The sequence below is a fragment of the Ictalurus punctatus genome, chromosome 25 (assembly GCF_001660625.3).
Source record: "Ictalurus punctatus breed USDA103 chromosome 25, Coco_2.0, whole genome shotgun sequence".
Classification (NCBI taxonomy): domain Eukaryota; kingdom Metazoa; phylum Chordata; class Actinopteri; order Siluriformes; family Ictaluridae; genus Ictalurus; species Ictalurus punctatus.
This window is the reverse complement of record NC_030440.2, coordinates 16,563,746-16,591,315: the sequence shown is the minus strand read 5'-3', so window position 1 is coordinate 16,591,315 and position 27,570 is coordinate 16,563,746. Positions and strand designations below refer to the sequence as shown.

The 27,570-nt window shown below is 41.1% G+C and overlaps 2 protein-coding genes across 6 annotated transcripts; one reads left to right on the top strand and one right to left on the bottom strand.

The window, feature by feature from the left end:
• Nucleotides 1–1,364: 1,364 nt before the first annotated feature.
• laptm4a (lysosomal protein transmembrane 4 alpha) lies at nucleotides 1,365–24,089 on the top strand. Of its 2 annotated transcripts, NM_001200740.1 has the most exon segments (8): nucleotides 1,382–1,583; nucleotides 4,804–4,924; nucleotides 5,024–5,100; nucleotides 6,261–6,383; nucleotides 6,528–6,623; nucleotides 7,106–7,204; nucleotides 9,161–9,275; nucleotides 23,736–24,089. In NM_001200740.1, coding segments are annotated over 7 exon segments (717 nt in total). In that variant the 5' UTR covers nucleotides 1,382–1,457; the 3' UTR covers nucleotides 9,236–9,275; nucleotides 23,736–24,089.
• Nucleotides 13,572–27,086, bottom strand: matn3a (matrilin 3a). Of its 4 annotated transcripts, none has more exons than XM_053675924.1 (9): nucleotides 26,809–27,086; nucleotides 22,439–23,014; nucleotides 20,547–20,753; nucleotides 18,415–18,570; nucleotides 18,146–18,265; nucleotides 17,433–17,552; nucleotides 16,403–16,499; nucleotides 14,352–14,420; nucleotides 13,572–14,205 (listed from the first exon to the last, which is right to left on the bottom strand). In XM_053675924.1, the coding sequence occupies exons 1-8, from the start codon at nucleotides 26,981–26,983 to the stop codon at nucleotides 14,363–14,365; spliced, it is 1,509 nt and encodes a 502-aa protein (XP_053531899.1). In that variant the 5' UTR covers nucleotides 26,984–27,086; the 3' UTR covers nucleotides 13,572–14,205; nucleotides 14,352–14,362. The 4 variants fall into 4 exon arrangements, with proteins under 4 accessions (XP_053531899.1, XP_053531900.1, XP_053531901.1 ...); XM_053675925.1 differs by having other exon boundaries at nucleotides 18,424–18,570; XM_053675926.1 differs by lacking the exons at nucleotides 18,146–18,265; nucleotides 18,415–18,570.
• Nucleotides 27,087–27,570: the final 484 nt, after the last annotated feature.

Here is a 27,570-nt window from a genome sequence, read left to right as displayed (position 1 = left end):
CACTTTATGGGTTCTCTAAGACGACAATCTGCGTTTTTATTAATCGTGTTTTTAACTTCAAGAAATGAAAAGTTTATCGACCTTAAAACTACGTCTGATTTGACTTGTAGGGGAAAAGTGTCTTGAGTTTACGCAGCTCTGTTCAGACTTTGGACGAAATTAATTTCCTGGCTGGATAAATAATAACCAAAAAAAATAGCCAAAAGCCTGAGAAGAAGAAACTAGGCAGTTCCTTTGCATGACAAAATTGCTACTCACACATCTTCTAAAGTGTTGTTGTTTTTTTTAATTACAATTTTGTCATTAGCACAGGTCTAGAAACACGTTCAGAAATGATAATCTTTAAGAGCCCCTTTAAGAGAACTCTGTTAGAGGATCATGCTTCATCACTTTGTTGACTGTTGCACCTGTACATGAAAAACAGGAAACCTCTTGTTATCACATAGACAATGTAATATAAATATAAATAACAGACCTTGAGATACGACCTGGAAACGAATAATACATATGATTTTATAGAAATAAATATAACTGGGGGGCACGGTGGATTAGCAGTTAACACGTTCGCCTCACACCTCCAGCGTTGTAGGTTCGATTCCTGCCGCTGCCCTGTGTGTGTGCAGAGTTCTCCCCGTGCTGCGGGGGTTTCCTCCGAGTACTCTGGTTTTCTTCCCCAGTCCAAAGACATGCATGGTAAGCTGATTGACATGTCCAAACTGTATGAATGTGTGTGTGAGTGTGCCCTGTGATGGATTGGCACCCTATCCAGGGTGTACCCCGCCTTGTGCCCCATGCTCCCTGGGATAGACTCCAGGTTCCCCGTGACCCTGTAGAATAAGCGGTATAGAAGATGGATGGATGGATGGAATACAAATGTTTCTAGAACAAACAAACAAATAAATACAGAATTTCATAAAGAATGTCTTTTATATTACCTAATTTATTTTAATTTCCTATATAACTGGTTATACCAGATAACAGTCTCTCCAGAATGTTATATAGGCTCTGTGTGTGTGTGTGTGTGTGTGTGTGTGTGTGTGTGTGTGTGCGTGTGTTTATAAGCACGGTACTCCCGGTTTGTTTATTTTCCACACTTTCTAGAAAACAGTCTTCACTGAATTCCTCTTTTCTCCTAGAACAAACGCAGAGCTCCTGTATTCCCTGACCACGCCCCGATTTCTTTCCATAAAGTCAGGTGGGCGGAGACTTTATTTATTCTTATCCCCAGTCCGCATTCATAGTCTTTCCTCCGATTGGCTGGAATGTTTCACCTCACGCCTGATTTTGACCAATCGCAGTGCAAATTCGGACCGCTTTCCGCCAATGATAATGAAATGGGGGCGGGATTTGTGAGAATAGGAGTGAGTGGATGAGAGAGAGAGGGAGAGAGAAAGGCAGAGGCGGCGGTTGTTGTTGTAGTGGTGCTGTTTACAGCGGAGGATTTATTTTTTTTCTTGATGTTTCTTCACAATCTGAGCACCAACATGCATTTTAAACCCAGTCGCGATAGACTTTACACAACAAGATGTTGTGGATGCTGCCATGTCAGGACGGGGACGATTATTCTCGGCACTTGGTACATGGTACGTTTGTTAGCGCTTTGCTAATCTGTGGTGTTGTTTTTTTTTTTCACGCTCGAGAGGCGTAGCTTTTCCTACGCGTTAGGGTTAACGGTATTTCACTGCCACGGAGATTTAAACTAAACAACAAATGGCTCGTTTCAGTTCATTGTGAGTTAATTAACGACATTATTTTTGACGTTACCATGTTATCATGGTCTTAGCGTTGTAGTTAAACTCGCCGCTGCTTTAGCTTTAACAGAGGCCTAAGCTTGCTTTGCTAACCTGCTAGTTTCCGATGACGGGATCAACACATCGCTGCAAATATTTATTATTATTTATTTTATTATTGACTCTTTATAGCTGAACATTAAAAAATAAATAAATCTGACTAACATTAGCTTATTGAGACGTGTTTCTTCCACAACCAAGGTTAAAAAATTAAATATCGTTAAACAGTGAAAAGAGATTTTTCTGAGCCTAGATTGTTTGTAAACAATAAAATAAAAACTAATGTAATATTAAATCATAAAATAGAACAATGTATATGGCACAAAATCTGTTAGAATGATTAAATGAAAAACAAAATGTGGACATTAGGACAAGCAATTTCAAATAAAATCTAATATCCACCATTGTCTGTGTAAACACACTTTCCGTCCTGAATTTATTAATTATTATTTTATAAATAGTAAAATTTCTAATAATTAAAGGGGGGGGGTAAATTTTTTTGCATATTGTGGTTTGATTCTGTGTCTTGGTGTATTTCCTTTCAATACAGGAAGTCCGCGTGACAGCTCTGAAGTGTTTGACAGACAAGAACGTTCTGTACGCCTCCGCCGGATTTGACCGAAGTTTAGACAACTAGCTGAATTTGGAGAGCGTTTTAAAGCCCTATTCGGACGGGGTTACGTTACATGTACATTGGTTCATGGGAGAATTTCCTATTTTACAGGAGCTCATCTGGGATTTTTTTCCCATGTCGCCGTCATTCTCCGTCCCCCTCGGAGAAATTTACCGGCGTAACCCCTGTTTGGAGCGGATTAAGTTATCGTGCGGACGTCCTGCATCCGTGCAGCAATATAATAAGCACAGGAGCGGTGCGTTTCTAGAGGGGTGTGTTTTGTGAGGACTCTGATGTTTGTGTCATACGATTTTGCTCCGCTCACAACGTGGGGTGGGGGGGTTTCGAGACATTTGTGACGTCTGCATAGAAAATCGTGAACGTGTGAATCCAGACTAAAATGAGTTTGGTGGGAAACAGTAGGGCTGAACAGCTAAAACGAGTCATTGGTGATTCCAGACTTTACTTCCTGTACTAACCTACGTAGGTCTGTAGCAAAAAGCCCCGCCTCTGGTCTTCTTTGGCTGCTTGCTGACAGCGGTAGACCAATCACGACAGACTGGGACGTATGCTCTCTGAAAGGAGGAGTTTAGAACGAATCATTTAGAACGGATCATTTAACGAGTCGTTTGTGATACTGCGGGGAAAAGGTAATGCTGCAGTTTAAATTATGAGCACGTAAAAGCGTTTTTTGACCTCGGATGCGTGTAAATCTATCGTATGAGCCCTTTACAACAAAATTAGGCACGTTTCAAATCCATAAAAGGTGCGCTTTAGCACACAGAGTGACGATGGCAGAGAGTCGTGTGATTACATTTCACTAGAGTTGATGCACAGAGCGCTCGTTGCCACAAGTGCAACACGATTTTTGCTTGTACGGGCGGAAACACGGGCAGTGTGTCAAAAGCAAGTTTCAAAATGTGCAGACAGAGATATACAAAGTTTTTCCACTGCCTATCACGCTCATGTATGGTTCCCCACCTGCTTCAGGTATGCATGCAATGACGGATAATCATCGCATAATCGAAACAGCGTTCATCTCCGATCATCGTTTTGCTCGTTAAAGTCGTGCCGAATCAACGTTGTTCACGCCGTTTAAATAATATAACGTATAATAATAAACCGTGCTTGTTTAGAAATGATCGTGTAGGGCTATTGATAAGAATACCGTTATAGTATCGGATTGATAAGCAGTGTGGGTAAGAGTGACGATACCATCCCTACTCGGAGTACAAACGGCAGGTTGTCGGGAGTACAAAGTCGTCCGTGTTTTTGGTTTCTTATTAAGTCGAGTACGTTCTTCAGTCCGAGCCGAGTCAAACTCGGAGTCAGGATTTGCCTCGTTGCAAACCGATTTTCGTTCATCGCTAGCATTAACAATCATAGAGTCGGTTTAACTCGGCGGTTCAGGGCGACTGTCAAGGAGTAACGTGAAACGACTGACCGGTGTTAGACGATGAAGCGCAAATGTGCTCTGCGTTTCATTTAACTGCCAAAGAGGAAAGACGGCAAAGCAAAAAAGCTGCATGATGAAACCTGTGGTTAGTATCTCTAGCGAACAGCAAAACTCGATCTGTATCCCGTGTGCATGCGTGTGCTTGCACACTTTCCCGTCACATGACTTGTAAACACGACACACAGCGATTGTTGTTGTAAAGGCACCTCACGCATCCATACACAAGGGAAGACGTTTAGTGGAAATCCAGAGGGGTTCGAGTACCACGCAGAGTTAAAAACACACCCCCAGTCATTCGACAGTCTACGTGAGAGCACTCGGTAGGGTGTTAATTCCTGTGTGGGTTGAAAAAGTGAACAGGGAGCAATTTTTCCCTAAATAGAAGACAGAAGAAATAAATATAAGATTGCGAAGAGAAATCTGAAACGTTTAAAACTGCGCAGTTGCCTTTCGAGCCGTCGTGTTCGACCAATGGGTGGTCTGCACTGTTGTTTGCCCCACCCACATTCGCAACAGAACATATTTCCATAAAGATAAAATGTTGTCTGAACGTAATTTCTCTTTAACTGAATTGTTGATATCCTGGGGGAGAAAACCGACGACCTTCAATCTAATCAGTTTTTCCACATAAATTTTAAACGAGGCTTTAATTTATTATTTTTTTTTCCATCTAACCACAGGCTTAAATATTTAAGTAGAAACCTGCTCAAGGATGTCACCAGAAAAAGTGTTTATATGTAAACCATTACAGTTCAGGATTTCGAAAGCAACAAGAGTCAAACAAGTTTTTTTGTTTTTGTTTTGGTGTAAACAGCTATTTTGTGTAACGTTCGACCCTTATCTCGTGCCTGTAGTTAATACGTCGTTTACAGATCACTTGAGCACATCATGGACGTCCACCGTGGTCTTCCCAGCCGTGTGTTCATTAGATTTTCCTCCCTCAGGTTGTGAACCTGTTGATGGGAATCCTGCTGACGGTGGCGGTCACTCATCCGGAGAACGTGCCCTCGGTCGACCTGCAGTACGAGGTCATCGAGCACTACTTCGCCTCAGACAGAATGTCAGGTACGGATATTTTCCAGTCGTTTGTCCTTGAATTGCTTGCTTTTTAAATCGGGTTGTAAAGCGTGGCTGAAAGGTTGTTATTTCTGTCCTCCGGTTTAGAAAATGCTTGCGTGGGATTCGCCATCTCCCTCCTGATGCTCACCATCAGCGCCATGATGGTGTACGGAGCCATTACCGTGAGTGCATCTGAGCAAACTACAGCTGCGAGGACTTCTACAGAGTCGCCGTTCAAAAATACTTGTCTTTTTTATTATTTATTATTTTTTAAAAGTACGACGTGGTCTCGGTACTGAAATGTGGAAGTAAAGCTCAGGGACTTTTGGCACCAGGAAACTTTTACCGTTAGTCATCATTCCAGTGCTGAAACTTACTGTAGGATGTTATTTTTATGTATTTTTTCTTTGCTTTATTTATAACAGGAACTAATGGTAGCCTGGGACGGGGCTAGCATCGTACACTTGCTCGATCGGATAATCGCGTAGCAGGAGCGTGTCAAACTTTACAAACGTCGTGAACAGAAAAGCGTCTCGTAAACAGCAGCATCATGTTTTGTTATGCTGCTGTATGTATCCCGTCCGCCTCGAGATTTAACGCATAGTACTTTCTAAGATGCTTTTCTGCTCACCGCGGTCGTAAAGAGCGGTTATTTTCGCCACCGTAGCCTTCCTGTGAGCTTGAGTTAGTCTCATAATAATACATAACATAATAATTATATTTACTTATTTGAACTATATATTATTTGAAGGTAAATATTTGTCGCAGCACAACATGTGTTGTTTACATTCTGTTATAAGTACAGTTTGCATAACCCACTTGTGATCATGCGGGGTGGGGGGGACCTTGGCATATATGCAAAAGTATTTATCACATAACACGTGCAAGTGATCAGCTTTGTTTCTTCCCGTCATTAATTCACGTGTAAAGGTTTTGCAGAAACTGTCTAAGATGACACGGCCGTGTAATATTTCGTTGCAGTCTTGCACGCTTGTCATCCACAACAGGTTTGATTTTCTTTAACCTTTTCTTCAGTAGTTCCCGGTGTAAGGGCGCATAACGTCCTTGAGGTTTGTGAGTTGTACGGCTGTAATAGATGACCCTTTGCCCTTTATTTTACATCTACTTAATAACTTAACCTTATCCATTTATAATGTAGATAGGCGCCGTCCTGTAGTACCCCGAGCTTTTCCACGGTAGACTCGCTTCGAGTAGCAAAATTGAGTCGGGGGGTGGGGGCGGGGTTTAATATCGGGATTGAAAGATTTCTGACACATTCGTCAGTTAATATAGTTCTGATTATAACGAACTGTGTGTGTACGTCTTGCTTGGTCTCTCGCAGCACCGTGATGGCTGGCTCATCCCGTTCTTCTGCTATCAGCTGTTTGACTTTGCACTGAGCTGCTTGGTGGCCATCAGCTCCCTCACCTACCTGCCCAGGATCAAGGATTATCTGGATCAGCTGGTCAGTATTATTATTATTATTATTATTATTATTATTATTATTATTATTATTATTGTCGTACATCTCTCTATCCCTTGGTGTTGAGAGAGCAATATTTTAGAAATGCACGCTTTTTTTTCTGTTCCCTCTCTCTCACATTCGCAGCCGGACTTTCCATACAAAGACAATCTTCTTTCTCTGGACTCCAGCTGCCTTCTGCTTTTCGTGCTCATCTTCTTCGCTCTCCTCATCATCCTGAAGGTATCGTAACACCTCCTTTAATGATAAACGCCGTGTATATTAACACGGGAAATCAGATAATCCTATGACGGACTGTTGCGCCGGTTGTAAGCGCGGTAAATAATTAACCCTGTAATTGCGCGTCGAGGTGTATAGGTTTACATGCTCGGAGTTATTAACAAACATGTTTAATTCAATGATTGAATATATTTCAACTGGGATCAAAGGGATATAGAGACTTGTGTATTTTTACCTCATGTCGTCAGTGAATCTGAGGAAAGGCTCGGGTTGGAAGGGATTCGTAGTCATGTTGTGGTCTTCATAGAGACATCGCATGCATAATGCTAGAATTGGTTTGTGCTCTGCGTCAAGTCTGAAACAGTCATTTAAAGAAAATTTTTAAAAATTTATTTTTCTAAACCGAGCCTAAACACACGCGCTTGATTTATATATTAGGAGTCGAAAGTACTCCTTTATGATTATTTTTGTTGTTGTTCAAACAGGCTTACTTGATCAACTGCGTGTGGAACTGCTACAAGTACATCAACAATAGAAACATGCCAGAGATCGCTGTTTATCCTGCTTTTGAGGCTCCACCTCAGGTATATTTACACCTGTACATGTCAGTGCCATAGAGATGAGCGGAAATGAGCACAAATGCCCAGTGAACTCACGACCTTCCAGGCAGTGGCACCATAACCCCCGAGCTCCCACTGTTACTTTTTACTGTCGTGATAATGACCGGTGTAGTAGGCACTCATAGTAAACTGTACAGAGGGTCATGCAGTTATATTATATATAGTTTAGGTCTATGCAAATTATTGAGCAATGCGATACCTCATTCACTCCACATCTATTTGAATATCAGATATGCAGTTCAAAAGTTCATCACTCGTGTATATGCTCAGTGGTCTATGTTGAAATTGTTATTGTTAAACACCCCCCCCCCCCCCCCCCCCCCCCAAATGTGTCCTGACTGTTTTATTCCTCTTATACGACAGCTGTATAATTAAAGGACTTTATATCCTGGTTATAGTAACATTTGAATGCCGTGGAACATCCGTGAAACTACTTCCTGTTACCACTTCTGCTCTACCAGCTTTAAATAGTCGCGACATGACTTTCTCTTGAAGCTTTGCCCCGTCAACGATCATATGTCCACCGAACATGTCCCTGCACGTGAGCTGTTACTATAGAAACGGTAACACGTTGGAAAGGCTGCTTTAATATAAGCTTGTGATTTGTAGCTGCTCTTATTTAAAAAAACCAAAGTACCTTCTGATTGATCAGATTGAAGAAATACATTGGTATAATTTACATTACCGGTCAAAGGTTTAGACACACTCATTCTTTATTGTTATTTTTAGAATAATAATAAAGTCATTAAAACTCTGGAGTAACACAAATGGTACTATGGGAATCATGTCGTGATAAAAAAAAAAAATCCAAAATAATTTAATATTTTATCATCTTCAATGTATCCTTGGTGTTTTCTCACCCGATTTCTTGAGGAATTTCCCTGAGATGCTTTTTAAGCAGTATTAAAGGAGTTCATACCGACGCCGGAATATTTCGAGTAGTTATTTCAGAGTCGTCTGTATTTAAAAAAAAAAAAAAAAAGCAAAAAAAAAGATTATCTTGTAAATAAAATGTTAGCTTTATAATGAAAGAAACGAATACGTCGGCGCGATTATATCTTTGTCTACGACGCCGATTTCACACGTTTAATCACACACCTTCTGATCAAAAGCTTTTTAACATGAATATTTCAGTCGAGCGTCCATAAACTTTTGACCCACAGTGTATAGGATACAGAGTTAAATCTTAGGAATATTAGGACGTAGTATTATTATCATTATTATTATTATAAGCCAGCTTTTATTGTGAAATGTGGTACAGCTGTGTAAGCGTCCTGCCCTGTTGGCAGTAGATCGCAAGTTCAAATCCCAGTGTCCAGCTGTAGACTCCCACGGGCGCGCAGACTTTCTGTAACAGCAGCTCTGACAGTAGTGCAGCTGCACGTCACAGGTTCATATTAATCCACGTTCGTTTCTATAGTAACAGATCGCACGATCGACACGAACAGACGCAAGACCGTTCATTTCTGTGCAATTTTCCGAAAAGTTTATTTGTTTAACATTTACGGAAGGAGTCTCCAGTGTCAGAGGAGTCTGTGCATTCCGGTTTCTCTGTGACATGACGAGCTGCTTTTTTTTTTTTTTTTTTTTCTTTTTAAAAAAAAAATCTTATTAACTTGAAAAGATGGAGGGGGAAAAAGACAGGCTGATGAAAGGAACGACTGTTTATAGCTGCTATAACGAAAGTGAGAACAGGAACTTGTTTCGCACACGGATGAAATGTACGTGTATCTTCATCGCTGTGCTTTTAAGAGGCGTTTTATCTCACCACCTTGTTGATTCTTTTCCAAGAACAATCTTTTATTCCTTACATAATTAGAAACGCCTACATGTTACACAACGGCATGTCTTGCAATTTGTTTGAGTTACAGTCTGAAACGACTCAGTCAAACGTGTTGTTGTTGTTGTTGTGTTCTACAGTACATCCTCCCCACCTACGAAATGGCCATGACGATGCCAGCGAAGGAGCCTCCGCCCCCCTACATGCCCGCCTGAACACCCCTCTCCGATCAAGTCACTGCAGATACTGTCCTTGGTTGTTGTTTTTGTTCTTGTTTTTTTTTTTTTTTCCCTTCCTGATTGATTGCACTCTTCACTCTGTAGAACGGAGGGTGTTACGATTCCCCACCACTATCACTTTAAAGCTCTGCATATTGCATAGACTTAACCATCGTCATCATCCGCATGACTCTCATCAACCTGTCGTGACAGCTCATAACAGATCTATTTTTGTAAACGAATAGGAACGAACGCCGCCGCAGGTGGGTTTTACGGGGATAGAGGGTCGTTCCCTGTCGATGGGAATTCGAGGGGTTTGCAGTGTTGGAGCCTCATTGTGAGCTGGGCTGCATAGTGACGTCTCACAGCTTTTGTATAGTTTATTCATAGTGAACCATTCTAATGAAACGTTTCTACTTAGGTGACGTAGATCATCTGCCAGCGGGCGACGCACATGACGCAGTGTAAGCGTTCACTTTTCATGCCGTTCCTCTTGTTTTTAATGCTTTTTTTTGTGGGGGGGGGGCGTGAAAGCTTTTTTTTTTCCATTATTATTATTTTTTAGACAGCTTCACTGTCTGCTAACGTATTTTTCGAAGCACTACTTTCTCAGTCGGCTAACGCGAAGGATTCTGCTTTAGTTTATCATGACAATCCAATGTGAAATTAAACGAAATCTTTTTTGGGTTTTTTTTTTTCCTTTTTGTGTATTTTGTGTGAAAGTAAAACAAAAAAAAATGTTAACACATAGACAAAAGAAGTTTTAGCACTTTATCATGTTTTATATCGAAGTGTTGGATCGGTTCATACATCCATCCGTACATCCAGTCATCCATCAGATCCCACCACGTACGTGGCAGCGTTCATCGTGCTGTGCTGTGGTAGATAGTGATCATGCTTTCAACATGTTCATTGCTGATGAGAGAGGAGGCTCTTCTCTCACGAGACAAAGCTTTGGATAAACATGACTCTCCGCTAGTATTGTGAAAATCGGTAAATGCATGCTAAGCTCCTTATTGGTCTCTCTTTTTTTTTTTTTCTTTTCTTTTTTTCTTTCTTTCTTTTTTTTTCTTGTACACTTTCTGGTAAGTCAATGAATTAATTCCGTAATAAACAGTTTGAAACATTGGTTGGTTTTGCTTTCCTGGGGATGTGTAGGCAGATATATTTCGGTGGAAGCCGTGAACGTGTACGCGAGTCTCCATAGGTGTTTTGGCTACATGCTCGTCACGCGAACGTCTGCAAGGAAGGGAAGTGTCGCACGGACAAACCCGTAAAGTACAAACAAGACGAAAGGAAAATACTGACACGTGCAAACATTTTCAACAGCGTGAAATAACTCGTTCCGAGACCGGATCCCGAACGGACCGTTTATATGCTTCTTATATGCACTAGTGTTGAAAATCCGTTTATATACGTGTGATGTTCGCAATGCTACGTGACGCAGCAGGGTTTAGTGTTGCCGTGATGCTCTGGAGTTAATAGAAAATGCACACCGTATAATTCTTTAAAGCAGATATGTCTTTAGTCGTCGTCGTCGTTAACATTTCCGTAGTAACATCTCGTTCACAGGAGCTGGTATGAAGGAACCTCTGTAAAATTTGCGTGGAGGGTGAGGTGGAGAAGTGGAAGGAGTCTCCAGTGTCAGCGCTTTGTGACCTCTTCAGGAACGAGGAGGTTATGCCTTCATGGTAACCTGATAAGGTGTTGTGGTTTTTTTTTAGGTTCAGGAGAACGTAAGGGAGTGATTGCGTGAACTGTCATCTCTCACGGACGTTCTATAACAGGGGTGTCCAATCTTATCCGGAAAGGGCCGGTGTGAGTGCAGGGTTTCATTCGAACCAAGCAGGAGACTCACCTGAGTAGTCTATTGAAAGCCAAGATCAACTGATTAAACAGGTGGACTCGGGTGTGGCTCCTGCTTGGTTGGAATGAAAACCCGCACCCACACTGGCCCTTTCCGGATAAGATTGGACACCCCTGGTGTAAAGGGTTAAGTTGGAACAAACATTTCAATCCTAGGGCTTGCATTTGAATGGCGTGAACTTCTCACCTTACATGTATATTATGTTTCGCTGTTATATATTTGTTCATTTGTCTTTACTTGGCGTTTTATCCTGGTCTGGAGCCAATCCCAGGAATAGTAGGCGTGTGTGGTGGGAAACACCCTGAATGGGACGACAGTACATCACTCAAACAATTCAATTCAGTTTTATTTGTATATAGCGCTTTTAAGGATGGACATTGTCCCAGAGCAGCATATATACAGAGATATATAAATTCAGGATATAGATTTTAAATGGTTGAATTTATCCCTAATGAGTAAGCCAGAGGCGATGGAGGTGAGGAAAAACTCCCTGAGACGACATGAGGAAGAAACCTTGAGAGGAACCAGCCTCAAAAAAATAAAACCCCATCCTCATCTGGGTGACACCGGATAGTGCGGTTATAAATACACCCCTTCTATAAATAATGTTCTACTACATGGTCAAATAGTGCAGTTGTGTAACCAGGAAATATTCATTACAGTCTTTACATGAAGTCTGTTTTGTTGAACTTCTCCACTGTTAAGGTACAGGTCGAAAGCCACGTTTATGTTTTTTTTTAGGTGGTACCATCCTCAGCAATCTCCATTATCTTTAGGCTGCGCCATGTGGGGCCATCCTCAGCAGCAGCATGTGACTTCCAATTGATGAGAACTCTAACCAGAAGTAGGGCATCAGGATGGGAGCGGTCAGGTCCGGAGAGCAGAAGGGGTCAGGATCACTGGTATCTCAGGAGTATCATGTGTAGCTCGACAGAAATAGAGTGTGTGTGTGTGTGAGAGAGAGAGAGATTATTAGGTATGCTTATTGCCCTGTAATGGTTAAGGACAATATACTTTGTGTGAGTGGAAGCAGGGACTCCAGCAAGACTGGCTATGATTGCATAACTAAAAGGGAGAGCCAGAAGTTACCACAGACATGAGGGCTCCCTGGGATATAAAGCGGCCAGCCACTCCACCATCAACGAACCTGGGTGAACGCGTGAGTGTGTGGGGGCAGGCGCGTCAGCACCCAAACATACCAGTTCACCACAACACTCTATGCCTGTGAACCTCTAGATCAGCTCCTTTACCTAAGAAAAAAAAAACTTCACAAAAAGCTTGATTAAACAAATGTTTTCAGCCTGTGTCTGAGTCCCGAACACTAAGTGGAAGGCTATTCTGTAACTGGGGCGTTATAAGAGAAAGCCCTTCCCCCTACTGTAGCCTTCGCTATTTGAGGTACCAACAAATAGCCTGCACCTTCTGATTGAAGTAGGCCTGGCGGATCATAAAACGCCCAAAGTTCCCTTAGATACTGCGGCACGAGACCGTTTACTGCTTTATAGGTCAATAGTAGTATTTTATAATCCATGCAAAATTTTACTGGGCGCCAATGCAGTGTGGATAAGATTAACAGATTAACACACTCCTTCATATCCAGAGTAGACTATCTCACCAGGGTGGTGGTCTGTATTATAGTAATCAGTCCGAGCTGCTCTTGTAGAAAACGAATCAACCTTCCGACCAATCAGAATGGAGAGCCGAGCACTGTGGTCTAAAAACGCATCACATAGAACACACTGCCATTTTTACACTAGACGTTCCTAACCTTTTCGGTCCTCGTGATTATGCAGGGAATTTCTCACCTCCATGTTTGCCTCTGAGCACAGGATGTGAAAACCGTTTTTCCCAGTACAGCAGACACACTTCTTGCCTCTGGTGCACATGACGTTGTGAAACATGTGAACGCGGCAGTGAAACTGGATGAAGGGACGGGGCGAGCGTCTGAGTGTACCTTCATCCGTCACGGTCAGATTTAGGGCCGTCTTGACATCTGAGCAACCTGGCCTTGGCACTCGGATGAAAGAAAGGCATGAAAAGCCAGATGATTTTCCTGCCCCTCTATGAGGCATAAATATTGGTGTTTGCTGTCAGAAATAACATGGAGGTCTGAAATCTAGTGTGACTGATGAGGGAGACTGTATGCAAGCAGACATCGCATAAACTCTCGTCTCCTGGTACAATCTGACCGTACAACCATTATATATAGAGAGAGAGATAGATAGATAGATATAGCGAGAGAGATTAGTGTGTGTTTCACTGGTTGTACAGCTAAAAAGGAACATTTGGCAACTTAGACTTGTTTATTATGGTACATATTTATCTTGCCATAAATACTTGTATTTATTTATTGATTAAGAAATAAAACGAGTATAACAATGTCATACATGCTAAAAATCTTTTATTCCTAAAGTTAAAATTATATCTATAAATCTAATAAATGTATACAACATGCACCATATATAAACATCTAGGTACATCACTGTCAATACTACCTTCTTAACAGAAACTAAATTACCATTACATGATCCGAAAATGTAAATACGCACATCATATATCAATTTCTAGATAGCAAACCTATTCGTATTTTTTTTCAGAATTCAGATTTACGGTAGAATGCAAACATTTGCACAAAAATATATAAGGCATCTAGTGTGTTCAGTCACAAATGTTCCCTTACTGACAGAAGTAAGAAGATTTTAACAGTTAAAAAAAAAAAAAAAAAAAAAAAAGACTAGATGAGATTAGTGCAGAAGTTTGCTTCTTCTTTTCTCCACTAACTTTCTTACTGACCATAGGATTATAATTTGTGCACTTTTTGTTAATTGGTGTACGTTTTTGGATTTATTTTTTTAAAAGATAAACCGTCAAGTATATTACCTAGAAACCGTGAGAGGTGCACAAACTTTTGCACTAAACTATTTTTCTTTACAATAAATTTTCTTTTGCCTGTATTACTGGTTACAAGCCAATGACACTCAAATTAACAGTGAAATAAGCGCAGTCTGAACATTAGCTCATAGTATTCCAGGTGTATTGAGGTATTAAAGCTCTGGAGGTTGCTGTGCCGGAGGTCAGTGTGGTCCATAATGTAGCGTCGCTGGAATGGAAAGTGGACCACAAATCAGAATAAGCGTCTGAAGCTTCACAAAATCCAGTTTACCTTTTAATCAATAATAAAGTAGTTAAAATGTGATGGTTTATAGATGTCTACAGCAGTCTATGGTTAAGAGGATTCTCGCTTACCGAAGGAACGATCACTTTCGGGACATCATCCTTTCCACTTGCTCTACTTTCTTGGTGATGTCTGCTAGTGTATCATCAGTTAAGGTTACTGCATTATTGATCCTTCATCTTTAAGGATGAAATTTCAGACTACGGTATGTAATTATATAGAGACTGGAATAATGGAAATTAAAGCAATTTTCAGTATCTGTTTCAGTCCTGGGGGATGCGTGAGTAGAGAGACTTTACCTTTCTACTATTCTAATATATAACTATACCGACATCTTTTGGCCCGATTCCTGCTTACATGCCTTAGCAAAGCTTTTACACCATGAAAATGATCAGTTATATGTACACAGCAGTTTTGTCTCAACTGTGTAAAACATCAGGGTGATATTTTCATGATTTACTGCCATTTGCTCTTCCAGTACTTTTCAGTATCAGGGTCATGGTGGATGCAGAGCTGATCCCAGGAATTCACGCCGAATGGGGTTGAAGTTCACCACAGGGCAGCAGGCGCACACATTTACACCTGGGCATAATTAAGCATAGCCAATCCATTTACGGGAATAAAATAGAGGAAACCCGCGAAGACACAGTGAGAACATGATAAACTCCACACAGACAGTAAACTGAGCTCAGGATCTAACGGGAGACTCTGGACTCTTGCTATACGCTGAAGACATCTGGGCGTGGGATAAAAAGATGAATATGAGGCGATAGATCAGAATTTCAGCCCTCATTTCCTGATATTTACATCTAGGTGTGTTAAACAACTTAGAACATGGCACCTTTGGTTGAACCCACCCATTTTTCAAGTGATCAGAAAGCTAATATATGACCAGTGGTTCTTGTTGCCCAGGTGTGCCCTGTTAGATTGATTGTTTAACCAATTAATAGCCCTGAATGTCTATTGTTGGTTTGAGCCCCGGGTTTCACCTGTGAAGACTGCATTTGTTGTTAATAAGGATAAACCAACATGAAGACCAGAGAGCTGTCTATGGGAGAAAAGCAAGCCATTTTGAAGCTGAGAAAAATTGGGAAAATCTATCAGAGGCCTCGGACAAACATCGGGCATAGCCGATACAACAAGCCAACGAAAGCAACAGCAGTTGATGACAAAAACGTTGTGAGAGCTGTGAAGAAAGACAATCCACAGTTCGAAGAAGACTTTGAGAGCAGAAATACAGAGGCCGTACCACAAGATGTAAACCGTTCATCAGAAGTAAGAATCAGAAAGCCAGATTGGAATTCGCAAAGAAATACAGAGATGAGCCACAAAAGTTCTGAAGCCGAGATTATCCTCTACAAAAGTGATTAAAAGGCCAAAGTGTGGAAAGAAAGGATCTACTCATGATCCAAAACATACGAGCTCATCGGTCAAGCATGGTGGAGGTAGTGTCATGGCTTGGGCTTGCATGACTTCTTCTGGAACAGGCTCACTAATCTTTAGTCTACAGAAACATTGCCAGTTTAGAGAGAAAGGCATCCAATCTAATCAGGAGGAATTTTATCATGCAGCAGGACAATGACCCAAAACATACTGTCAACCTAATAAAGTGGAAGCTTTTAGACTGGCCAAGTCAATCTCCAGACCTTAACCCGATTGAGCAGCATTTCACCTCCTGAAGAGGAGACTGAATGGAGAGACCCCCCAAAACAAACTGAAAGAAGCCACAGTGCTACAGGTTCCATCAAATTATAATACCAGAGCTCCACCTTCAAAATAACCCCATAATCTACTCTACGCAAACCAAAGACTACCATATTATCAACATCAATATATAACACAGACCAAGATATATATATGTTTAAATGTTAAGTAGTGATGGGAATTCTGGCACTTTTCAGTGAGGCAGACCATTTGGCTCAGTTCACCAATAAACATTAACCAGTTTTTTTTCTTTTTCAAATTGGACCAGGTTTGTGATATTTTGACACGTCTTTACCAAACTATGACTGAAAGTGAGTTGGCTTTCAAAATTCACCTGAAAGAGTTGACTCGTTAAGTCCTAGTGTTAAGACAGATGTTTAGTTTAGTCCGTGCATAAGATTGAAAGGAAAGGATATGTTTGCCGTTGAGGGCCTGGATGGAGTTTAGTGTCTGACTTTGGAAAGCCAGTCTGGCCTCACAGTGACACGGATCTTGAACCATCTCCACCTTCAGCTCTTCATATCGGAATTAAGCAAAGTTTGTTGGTCAGATTCAACTCTGCTGCTACTGTTTTCATATTCATCCCACATTTTGAAAGCCCTTAATTACAAGTAACATAATTCAGCTGTTATTGTCATTAAGAACAAAAAATTATTGTGTCTTGTGTCTTCGGCCAGTTTGTTAGCGTCAATGTAACACTTAGCAACGGCTAATACAATGTTGTCAAATAGGCTTTTCCAACATTGCGAGTGTTACATGATGGGGTGTTTTTTGTTTTTTGTTTTTTTTTTGCGAATCAATGCTAAAATTGATTCCGGACACAAACACAATCGAAGACAGATGAGGTCTCGCCCAATAACCGGTCTGAGCCAAATCATTTTTCAAATGAAAGCAACCTCTAATGTGACGACAATTTAGCTTTCTACTCGGTGGTCGAAGTCACTGAACATGCTAATGGATTAATCGTTGACCAAAATGCTGACTCTTTCTATACAACCCTACAGACGCTAAAAACAATCTCCTCTTGGCAACTGACTTTCAGATTTGATTCTACACTCTACAGCAGAACCATTCAGTTTCCACTTGAGGGCTGCAATGTCTAAGAGTAGTTCCTCCAACCAGCAGGTCAGTGATATGCACCATATCTGATTATTTAGCATTGATTTAATGTCGTTTTTTTTTGGGGGGGGGGAATGTCTGGAATAGATGGGTTAGAACTTAAAAAGAAGATTTGGTGCTTGAAGTTTAGAATTCCATGAAGTACAACCATCCGCTCATGAAGAAGTAGATGCCTTGAAGACATATGTATGTCTTTTATTTAAAAAATACGTACGGATTCCCTTTCTCTGAAGTGGAACAAACTGCCTTTAACTAGGTAGGGTTCCTGGTTGGAGTGAACACACAGAGTTTCAGCCCTCAGATGAATAGCCTGGTCTATAAGATCTTACGTGAACAAGTTTTCTCGTCTTCATTTAAGACAAAACCTCTCCGGCATTCACAGTGATAGGAGTCAACGCTGCTGACACAAATGTGCTCGCAGTCGTGTCTCAGCCCACACTGGTCCAGACCTGCAACGAGTCATGAGGAAGGCACTGAAGAAATCCTGACATTGTATCTTTACTGTCATTTGAGCTACTGGAACTTGATACACGTAATATATCTCAGAAAGCATGAAAGCATTTACAGATGAATGGTTTAACCAGGGCTGCCCTTTTTCCTTCCAATAGTGGCCTCTATGGAGCCCTTGCAAACTCGGGGCCTTTAAAATCATAACTAAGGTCCCCTCTCTTTATGACAACCATGGGTTTAACTCATGAGAAATATGCAGATGTTTTATATGTAATATTCAAAACTATTAACAAGTTTAGAGCGTCTTGGGACACGGACTTTTCAATCTGATTCTACAGTCTACAACAGGTCTATTCAATTTTGGCTCTTGAAGACTGCATTGTCTACCAGTAGTTTCTCCAACCAACGTAACAGTACAATGCACCATACCAGGTTATATGGCTTGATTTAAACATTTTTAAACCAACGTCTGGATTACGTTGGCTAGAATTGGAAACGTAGCTTCATCTGTAACTAGGTATGGGTGCCTGGTTGGAGTGAACATGCAGAGCTTGAGCACTTAGATGAATAGCCTTGGACTACAAGGCCTTACGTGAACAATTTTTCTGGTCTTCATTCAAGACAAAGCCCCTCCAGCATTCGCAGTGATAGGAGCCATTACTGCTGACACAATTGTGCTCACAGTCATGTCCCATCTCACACTGGTCCAGACCTGCAACGAGTCATGAGTGAAGAACTGGAGAAATCCAGGTGTCAAATCTTCACAGGAATATGAGGCTAAGCTACTGGAATATCAAATGGTCATAAATAGGCATGAAACAAGTCATCACCATTTATGACACATTACACCAAGTAACTCACTGGCACTACCGTCATCATCAGCACCGACACTGGCCTTGAAACAAGATTTCTTGTCCTGCATCAAGACAAAGCCTGGAGGACAGGTGCAGTAATAGGAGGAGCCACTGCTCACACATGTGTGCTGACAGTCATGACCCAGTGCACAAGCATCGAAACCTGGAACAAGTCATGAACATTGTGCAATTATATTTAAAATAGCATAGTTAATAGATATGGGTGTTGTAGCTCTCATTATGTTTCTCTTCTGCATTAAGACTATCATGGTTAAAATATACTAATACAGTTTATCGGTTACTCAATTATGATATGCTTATGGGTTAACCGTATCCTCCAGTACACATTTTGGGCCCAACACCCTGGATAATCTTCATTCCATTTTCAGATTTTCCTTTCACAAAGTCTCCTTGGGTTCCCTCTGTTTACTTGGGAACCTCGGAAGCTTTCGGTGGAGTGAACTTAAAATTTCTTTCCTCAGTCTATGACAGTCCTATTAAATTTACAACTAGCATACAAACACTATACCATGTAATCAGGATTGACTGTAACATTGCTTTTTTTTTTTTCCACCAATGTCCAGGTTAAGTGTACAAGAAATAGATCTAGGCTCCCAGGTGGAGCGACAGAAAAGTACAGGTGCAGCTCAAAAAATTAGAATATCGTGGAAAAGTACTTTTTTTTTTTTTTTCCTGTAATTTGATTCGAAAAGTGGAACTTTCATATATTCTGGATTCATTACACATTACACAAGTGAAATATTTCAAGCCTTTTTTCTTTTAATTTTGATGATTACGGCTCACGGAAATTAAAAATCCTATAATGATAATAATAAAGAATTTATAATACAGAAATGTCGACCTGATGAAAAGTATGTTAATTCATGTACTCGATACTCGGTCGGGGATTTAATCCTTTTGAATGAATTACTGCATGAATGCGGCGTGGCGTGGAGGCGATCAGCCTGTGGCACTGCTGAGGTGTTCTGGAAGTCCAGGTCGCTCTGATGGCGGTCTTCAGCTCGTCTGTATTGTCGGGTCTGGTGTCTCTCGTAGATTCTCTATGGGGTTCGGGTCAGGAGAGTCGGCTGGACGATCGAACACAGTAATTCCATGGTCAGTAAACCGGTTACTAGTAGTTTTGTCACTGTGGGCAGGTGCAGAGTCCTGCTGGAAAGGAAATCCGCATGAAGTGCTCTAAAATCTCCTGGTAGACGCTGCATCGACTCTCGACTTGAGAAAACACACTGGACCAACACCAGCAGATGACCTGGCAACCCAAATCATCACCGACTGTGGAAACTTCACACTGGACTTCAAGCAACTTGGATTCTGTTCCTCTCCACTCTTCCTCCAGACTCTGGGACCTTGATTTCCAAATGAAATGCAGCATTTACTTTCATCTTCCCCGTGACTGCAGTCGTGTACTGAACCAGACTGAGAGATTAAAGCCTCAGGAAACCTTCGCAGGTGTTTGGAGTTAATTATCTGATTAGAGTCGTCTCAGGTCGACATTTCCGTATTATAAATTCTTTATTCGAATATTCTGAGATACTGGATTTTTGATTTCCGTGAGCTGTAAGCCGTAATCATCGAGATTAAAACAAACAAACAAAAAAAAGCCTTGAAATATTTCACTTCATGCGTAATGAATCTAGAACATATGAAAGTTCCACTTTTTGAATTAAATTACAGGGAAAAAAAAAAAAAACTTTTTCAACAGTAATCAATTTTATTGAGATGCACCTGTATTCATGGAAGTTTGCAAATTCAAGTCCAGACACTGTTAGCACTTAGGCAGTTAGCACTTTCCTAGCACTAGCTAGCGCTAGGCAGTTAGCACTAGCCGCAGTTCAAAAAGATGCGGTGACTTCATATATCTTGGAAGACGCACATGCTAGCCTTCACGCTCCCTGCTTGGTACTTGTCTCATGATAAGCGAGAGCTAGGAAAGGAGTGTTAGCAAAAAGTATTAGCAAAATTTGTTATACCTTATATTTATTAAACATTTTAGGAATGGTATAAATGGTATGAATGAATGGTGTGGAGTATTTTCATGAACCATTACTGAGTTCCTCAGAATTGAAATGGCATGAAAAATCATTCAGTACCATTTCTGCCATGACATTTTAAACTCACTGACGCTACTTTCACCATCGTTGTCACCATCATCATGTCCATTGCCTGCACCATCGGTATGACCATCACGTCCACCGTCCCTGCCGATGGAGCATGTTCTCTTGTCTTCATTTAAGACATAACCGGGACGACACTTGCAGTAATAGGACATGCCGCTTCCGACACAGATGTGTTGACAGCTGTGTCCTATTTTGCATGGGGATACACCTGGAATGGACAATTTCATACACCATAACAATTACCGGACAAAAAGAGAAGTTTCCCTGAAGAAAAAAAAATTCCCCAAATGTGTCTGGTTTAGATTGCACGATGCAAATGAATGATGGTTAAGTTTCACATCTAATTTGAACGAAATTTTTATCCAGTAGTGGCGGTACCTTTTCAAAGGCTAGCTAACAAATGTGCTCGAACCAAGAGATGTTTTTGATGATTTCCTGCATACGCTATTCGACATCATGACATCGTTAGGAATATGCAGGTTCTACGCAGGACGACCATCCATCGAAATTCCACGGCAGTTTAATAGGAAATCCTTCTCGTTATCCGATCAGCCAATCATGTGGCAGCAGTGCAATGTATATAAAATCACGCCGATACGTCACGTGGTCTTTTTACAATCTTCAGCTGCCCAGTTTTGGTGAACCGTTACCCAGTGTAGCCTCAAATTCCTGTCCTTGGCTGACAGGAGTGGAATCCATTCAAGGTTCGACGTTTTGTACGTTTCTGAGATGCTTTTCTGCTCATCGCGGTTGAACAGAGTGGTGATTTGAGTTACCATAGCCTTCCTGCCAGCTAGAACCTAGAACCTAGCTAGAAATGCTAGAGCCGGTTGTGCATGAAAATCCCAAAATACTCCCAGCAGCCTTTCTGGTACTAACAAACACCATTCTGAAGCTGTACCTGCATGAATGTATATATTGCGCTGATGCCATGTGATTGGCTGATTGGATAATTGCATGAATGTGCATGTGTATGTGTTCCTTATAAAGTGGTTAATGAGCGTATGTTTATGTTTATATAATGTATTTGTCGAAGAGAAATTCTGCACGCTCTCGGCTTTGGTCGTCGATTCGTGAGCGTTAATTAGAACGCGCGATTTGTTTTGTTTCGTGTGAATCGTGTACCGTGGTGTAATTCGATGACTGTCGGGTGATCCGAGACGAAACGACTCTCGAATCTCTCGTTACATTTGGAATCTCTTACACTTTCAACACATAAATCTTGCAATGTGGCCCCGGCATAACGCCGATCGTGATATCGTCCACCCCCCCCCCCCCCCCAAACATATTATATATATGTTTTCATAGTTAAATGAGACCAGGGTGAAATACAAATGGAGGTTTATCTCCTTAAATCCATCTCAACAAATTGTTCATTTCATTGTTGCGTGAAGAAAAAATTCAGGTGCGTTCGCTTCATTTTCCTGAAAAAGATGAATAAGGTTTTCGGCAGCTGCGGATGAGGAGCAGGAAACAGCCCTGGGATGTAAAACGGTTAATGCGTTTATATAACATGCGTGTGTGTGCATATTGAAAGTGCTGTGTGTATAGAAATCACAATTATTGCCAAATATTTAAAAAAAAAAAAAAAAGTAAAAGCAGAATCAATATTATGTTGAAAAATACTTTCCGGAATATTCATTTGGCTCACAAACCTGCTAATACAAATGTAAATGTATAAAAATGCAATATCTCAAATTCAACTGAGATGCTATTATGGAGTTCCTGTTTAAAAATATGTCGTTTTTTTTATACATTAGGATAAAGATAATCCCACATGGGAAAGTGAAAGGATTACATTTTATCGTGTTGTTAATGCTCATTGTATATAAGACTGAACTCAATGTCGAAGATCGTTTTAAACCAGTAGCAACCCTCAACCCGTATTCCTACCACACAACGTCTCCCTGAACTTGGACGTGAGCTTCTCGATGACGCCGTAGGTCTCTACGTAGAACACGTGGTCTTCTAGTGGGTTGCTGGCCATGAGCTTGAGCGACCGCATGTCGGCCCGGTCCACGCCCACGGCGTAGATCTCGATCCCTGAGGCTCGGGCTGTAGCCGACACTTCTTCCACCTGATCCTGAGGACGCCCATCCGTAACAATGATGGCCACCTTTGTGATGTTCTGTGATTTCGGCCGTGCCCCTGATTGCTCGGTGAAGGCATCTTCCATGGCTTTCTTGATGGCCAGACCGGTCATGGTGCCCGCAGCCAGGGGTTCGATGATACTGATCGCATGCTTCATGCTTCCCTTTTTCAGATGGTCTTTGAGGAGGAACTCGATTTTCACAGTGCTGGCGTAGTTCACCACGGCGACCCGAGTGGCGTCGGCGCCGATGTCCAGAGTGTCCACCATGTCCGAAAGGAAGACCTTAACCTTCTCAAACTCACCTGGACGCACGCTGCGAGAGCTGTCTATGATAAAGATAAGGTCCAACGGGCGGCTCCTACAGTGAGAATCTGTAGCTGAGAGCAAAAAAAAAACCCTTTTATTAATGTTTTGTATTAAACACCGATCATTCTGTTGGTTAGAGATTTAGTAAGACACTCAGAACCGACTACTTCCTGGTGTGCAAGCGTGAATTGAGCACAGTATGATAGTGACTTAAATCTGACCCAATGCCATCACAAGGGAACATAAAATACAACATACAAGCAGGTTTTTTCTTTATGTGTAATCTAAAGAGGAGTCTCCCAAATGATAAAACACTCCCACGTTCACTCCTGTTGGATCTGCGGCATTGGACCGCTCGTATTAAGTCTAATTCCTTCGTTTCATTCTATTGTTCAAAATAACAAACAACAACAAACTAACTAAAGCACAACACGCTGATATGTTGTACCCGCATTGGGTTGTATTTAAGTTATCTTGATCTTAGCACTGCTTTCTTTTCATTACGCTAGCATGCAGCTACATTTTTTTTTTTTTTTTAAATGAACACGTTCATTAAAAAAAAAAAAAAAGAATTCTTAAAGGCGATTCGGTAAAAGGACATCACCGTCTAATGTACCGTAAATCACAACCAGAGCTGCCCCGATGTGAACGTCTAAATAACAGAAAGAGATCATAATACATTTGTTTTGTTTTGTTTTGTTTATTTATTTATTTTCTGTTCCTGCTTCTGATTGGTCAGAGGTTTATGTTAATGCGCTCGTTCTAATATGTTCTTTTTTTTTTTTATTATAGTAACAACTTGCAGTACGGCTTGTACGGCGGACACTCGACGTAACCAGATTTAAAAGCGCGGAATTGTTGACATGGTGACTTTTACACCGAGGAGACATTTACTTATCATTTTTGGAAGGAGTTTTCCGACGTCAGGACGCTTCTTTAAATCTTCCGACATGGGAACGTCTTCGGGACAGAGGAGTTTACACGACAAGCTGCATTTTTAAAATCAATTTCAAGACGCCGGTGACGGAACGACCGATTAATAGCCGTTCTACAAATTTACGCACTATAAACGGTGGTATAAGAGAAAGAAAAGATTTCGGGACGTGCTGTTATTGTAAAATAATAAAAACTTTAGGGTGGTAACGGTAACTCTTCTTCGTCTCACTACCCCATCTTTGACTGTTTCCTATAACAGCATATGTTGTTGTGTTTTAGTCCTTAATTTGTATCAAATCCATTTTCCATAAAGTTTGTGGTGACATGAATCGCAGTGTAGGTTGGCGGTGGGGTAGTTTTCAAGGGCGTGGCCTGGTTGGGTTTAGGGGATTCACTGAGAGACCGATTTTATCCAACGTCCAAGGTCAGAAATGTGGGCCTGGCTCTTCATGGCTTGTGTGCCAATGGCCAAAGTCAATTTTATGAGTTTTTATCTCAATTTTGTGTATTTATTTCTCTGTTTCCAGATTGACTTCCAACATAATATAAGCACCTGTTCTTGAGCTCAAGGATTTGACTATTTGTTCCACTGCTTAATTGATTAGTGGTCATATTCATTAGCTACTTGTATGTCGATGTCGAATAAAAACTATTCCTAAATGAACACAAAATATGGTCCATGATGCCATACACCTGAATCCACCTTTAGCACAGAGGAAGCTCTGCTTTCATGAGGCTGAGATTTGACACTACCAGCCGATTTTTCAGTACCTGTACTCCCTGCACTGAGAGGAGGCCGAGCTGAGGTTGTTTTAGGATACGGCTGTGGTGCCAGAGTGGATGCTGGCACGGACTGAGATGAGGTGGCTTCACGGAATAGTGGTGGCGCCAGAGTGGACTTTGGCAGTGAGAGATTTCGCCGCAGTGGTGAGGTTATCCAGGTCGACTCGTGTACAGGAGGAGACGTTGGTTGAAAAGGTATCACTGGTGCATCTGTTGGAATCTCTGATCGTTCTGGACCTCCAGGTGACAGTTCTGGAACTATAAGTGGCTGTTCTGGGTCTGTAAACGAAATTTCTGGTACTAAAGTTGAAAGTCCTGGTACCACAAGAATCTGTTCTGGAAGTGTACGAGATTGCCCCTGAGCTGCTGGTGACTGCTCTGGACCTACATGTGAAGGTTCTGGAAATACAAGCGACAGTTCTGGATCTGTAAACGAAATTTCTGGTAGTGAATTTGAACGTCCTGGAACTACAAGCGGTCGTTGTGGAACTTCTCGTGATTGTCCCTGGCCTGCATGTGACCCGTCCGGACCTGCAGGTGATAATTCTGGATGTTCTTGAACTGTAGTTGAAAGTCCTGGAACTACAAGTGTTTCTTCCGGAGCTGCACGCGAACGTTCCTGACCTGCAAGCCATTCTTCCGTGACTGTAATACGTCCTTTTGAACCTGTAAGCGATCCTTCAGGAGCTGCTACTTTGACGCAAACTACTGGTGCCCATTCACCCTTCAGCTGCTTGTTCTCCTGCGATGGAGAATGCCTTTCCTGTGTCTTTCCAAAGTCTTTTTGCCAGTCATAAACCTCGGCTGGAGAAAGACTCTTTCGTCCAAGATAGTTTACCAGTTGTGGCAAAACCTTTGGCTGGTCTTTGTGAAGATACTGCTTTCCATTTAACCTATATTTACTCCTGTCTACTACGGACCACCAACGGGGAGAAGTCGGATTTCAAAGACAAGACAAACGTTGTTAGTTTAAAAGTAATAGTCATGCCTTATAGTCACAACCAAAAAGAACGTGGAATTTCAAATCCATGCATATTACAAAAACATGCCTTTAAAGGAATACTCCTTTAACATAACATTTCACCCCAACCTACTCTACATCCACCGCATCTGTAATGTACCTGATTGCCATAGTTAATCATTTCAACACGTTCCCATGTACCGAGGACAATAACGGAAAACCGGTTTACTTGAAACTAGCTTGTCTTGGAAGTCTAAGGGCAGTTGCTAAATTCTGAACGTGAAACGTAATTTATATTAATTCTTCATTCAGAAATGTTTATAAATAATAATCTAGTATAAAAAAAAAACAACATAGCCCATATTGTTACTGCCATCTATCTATTATATTCTTTATACTATATATATATGTGTGTGTGTGTGTGTGACCAATAAAATTTTAATTTGAATCTAAATGTCTATCATTCATTCTAGAGAAGGGACCACTTTTTCAGAGAGAAGAATTCGTGCACGTGTTCTCGTCTGTCCGACGGCACAAAGATACCACAAAAGGCCTAAATAATCAGAATGACTGTTCACGGCTTCGCTCAAAAGATGCAAGGTTTTAATAACACTCTGTACGAACAGCTTTGCTAAAACTTTCTCACGTTTGTCTTAAAGGATTTGAAGTTGCACATTTAAAACAACTGCCCTTAGACTTTTCCATTCGTTTCTCGTACAGGGAAACACGACAGACACGCTACAGATGTCGTGGATAGAGATTCGGTTTTTAAAAACAAACAATGGAGTACACCTTTAATGTTTGCGTAAATGTTTTCTTTAGAGATGATCTTTTGGACATTATTATGATATTCCACTGTAGATGAAATGAAAGTTGCACACGGACGTGTTTGCGTGAAAAGTAGACGAGTCATATTTGTGGTTTTTAATGGCCGTGCATCAAGAAAACAAAATAATGAAACTGTACGCATGTTCCATTAGCTGATGCACGCTGGGTAAATTGCAAACATGACAGGTTTGTTGATACGAATTAAACCTTGTTTAAACCTATGCGTTCACTATTTAATTATCCTCACCTTGAAAACCAGTCAAGGAAACGTAAACGTACACTGGTGCTTAATTAGCAAAGAAATTGACGTTAAGTCAGTTCAAAGATACGAATTATTTTAGTTAAATCAAACTGTACCTGCTGGATTCAGCGTCCTTTGTGATAATCTGGAGTTGGATGGATTTGCATCATTTCTTCTTTGTGCGTAACTTTGGGCTAAAATCTGCGATGGATAAATAACATTATAGCAGTCGGAGATATCCACCAGGATAAATGAAAGGCAAGAGAGTAAAACTCCGATGAAGGACTTCATTGTGCCGAGGTGCTCTTTCCACTTCTTGTGAAACGTCTTGTTCTGTCCCTACGGCCGACTGACACCAATGTGCTCGTGGCCACGTTCTATTTGAAGAGCTCAAATGGAAACGTGTAAAATTCCTGTCCAATCCAAATATTACAGGGGTGGATACTAAGTGATATATGATCAGGTCTTGCCTCCTGAAAAGGTGTTATAAAATGTCTCTTTTACCATACCTGTAAGCATTTTGATCGTTTTCTGACACATAAGATCATTTTAAAGCTCATTTAAGTATAGTACATGATAGGTTGATGTTGGAGAGGTGTGCGTTTAATTCATTCATCAAGGAAGTGAAAAGCAAATATTCACTGGTGTGGCGAATTTAAAAGAAATCAGTCTCTGAAAAGAAAAAGCAATTGGATAACGAGGTAAACCGTGAAGTATTACGGTATTAGTGAATTACCTCATTTGTTGCAAAAACCGTTACAAAAACAAAATTCTTATTAAAGAATGACATTTTACATGTGTTATCTATTTATAATTAAAACTGTTGTTTTGGAATGTTCCTTGTTAGCACTTACGTTATGTCAGCTATAAACAGTTGT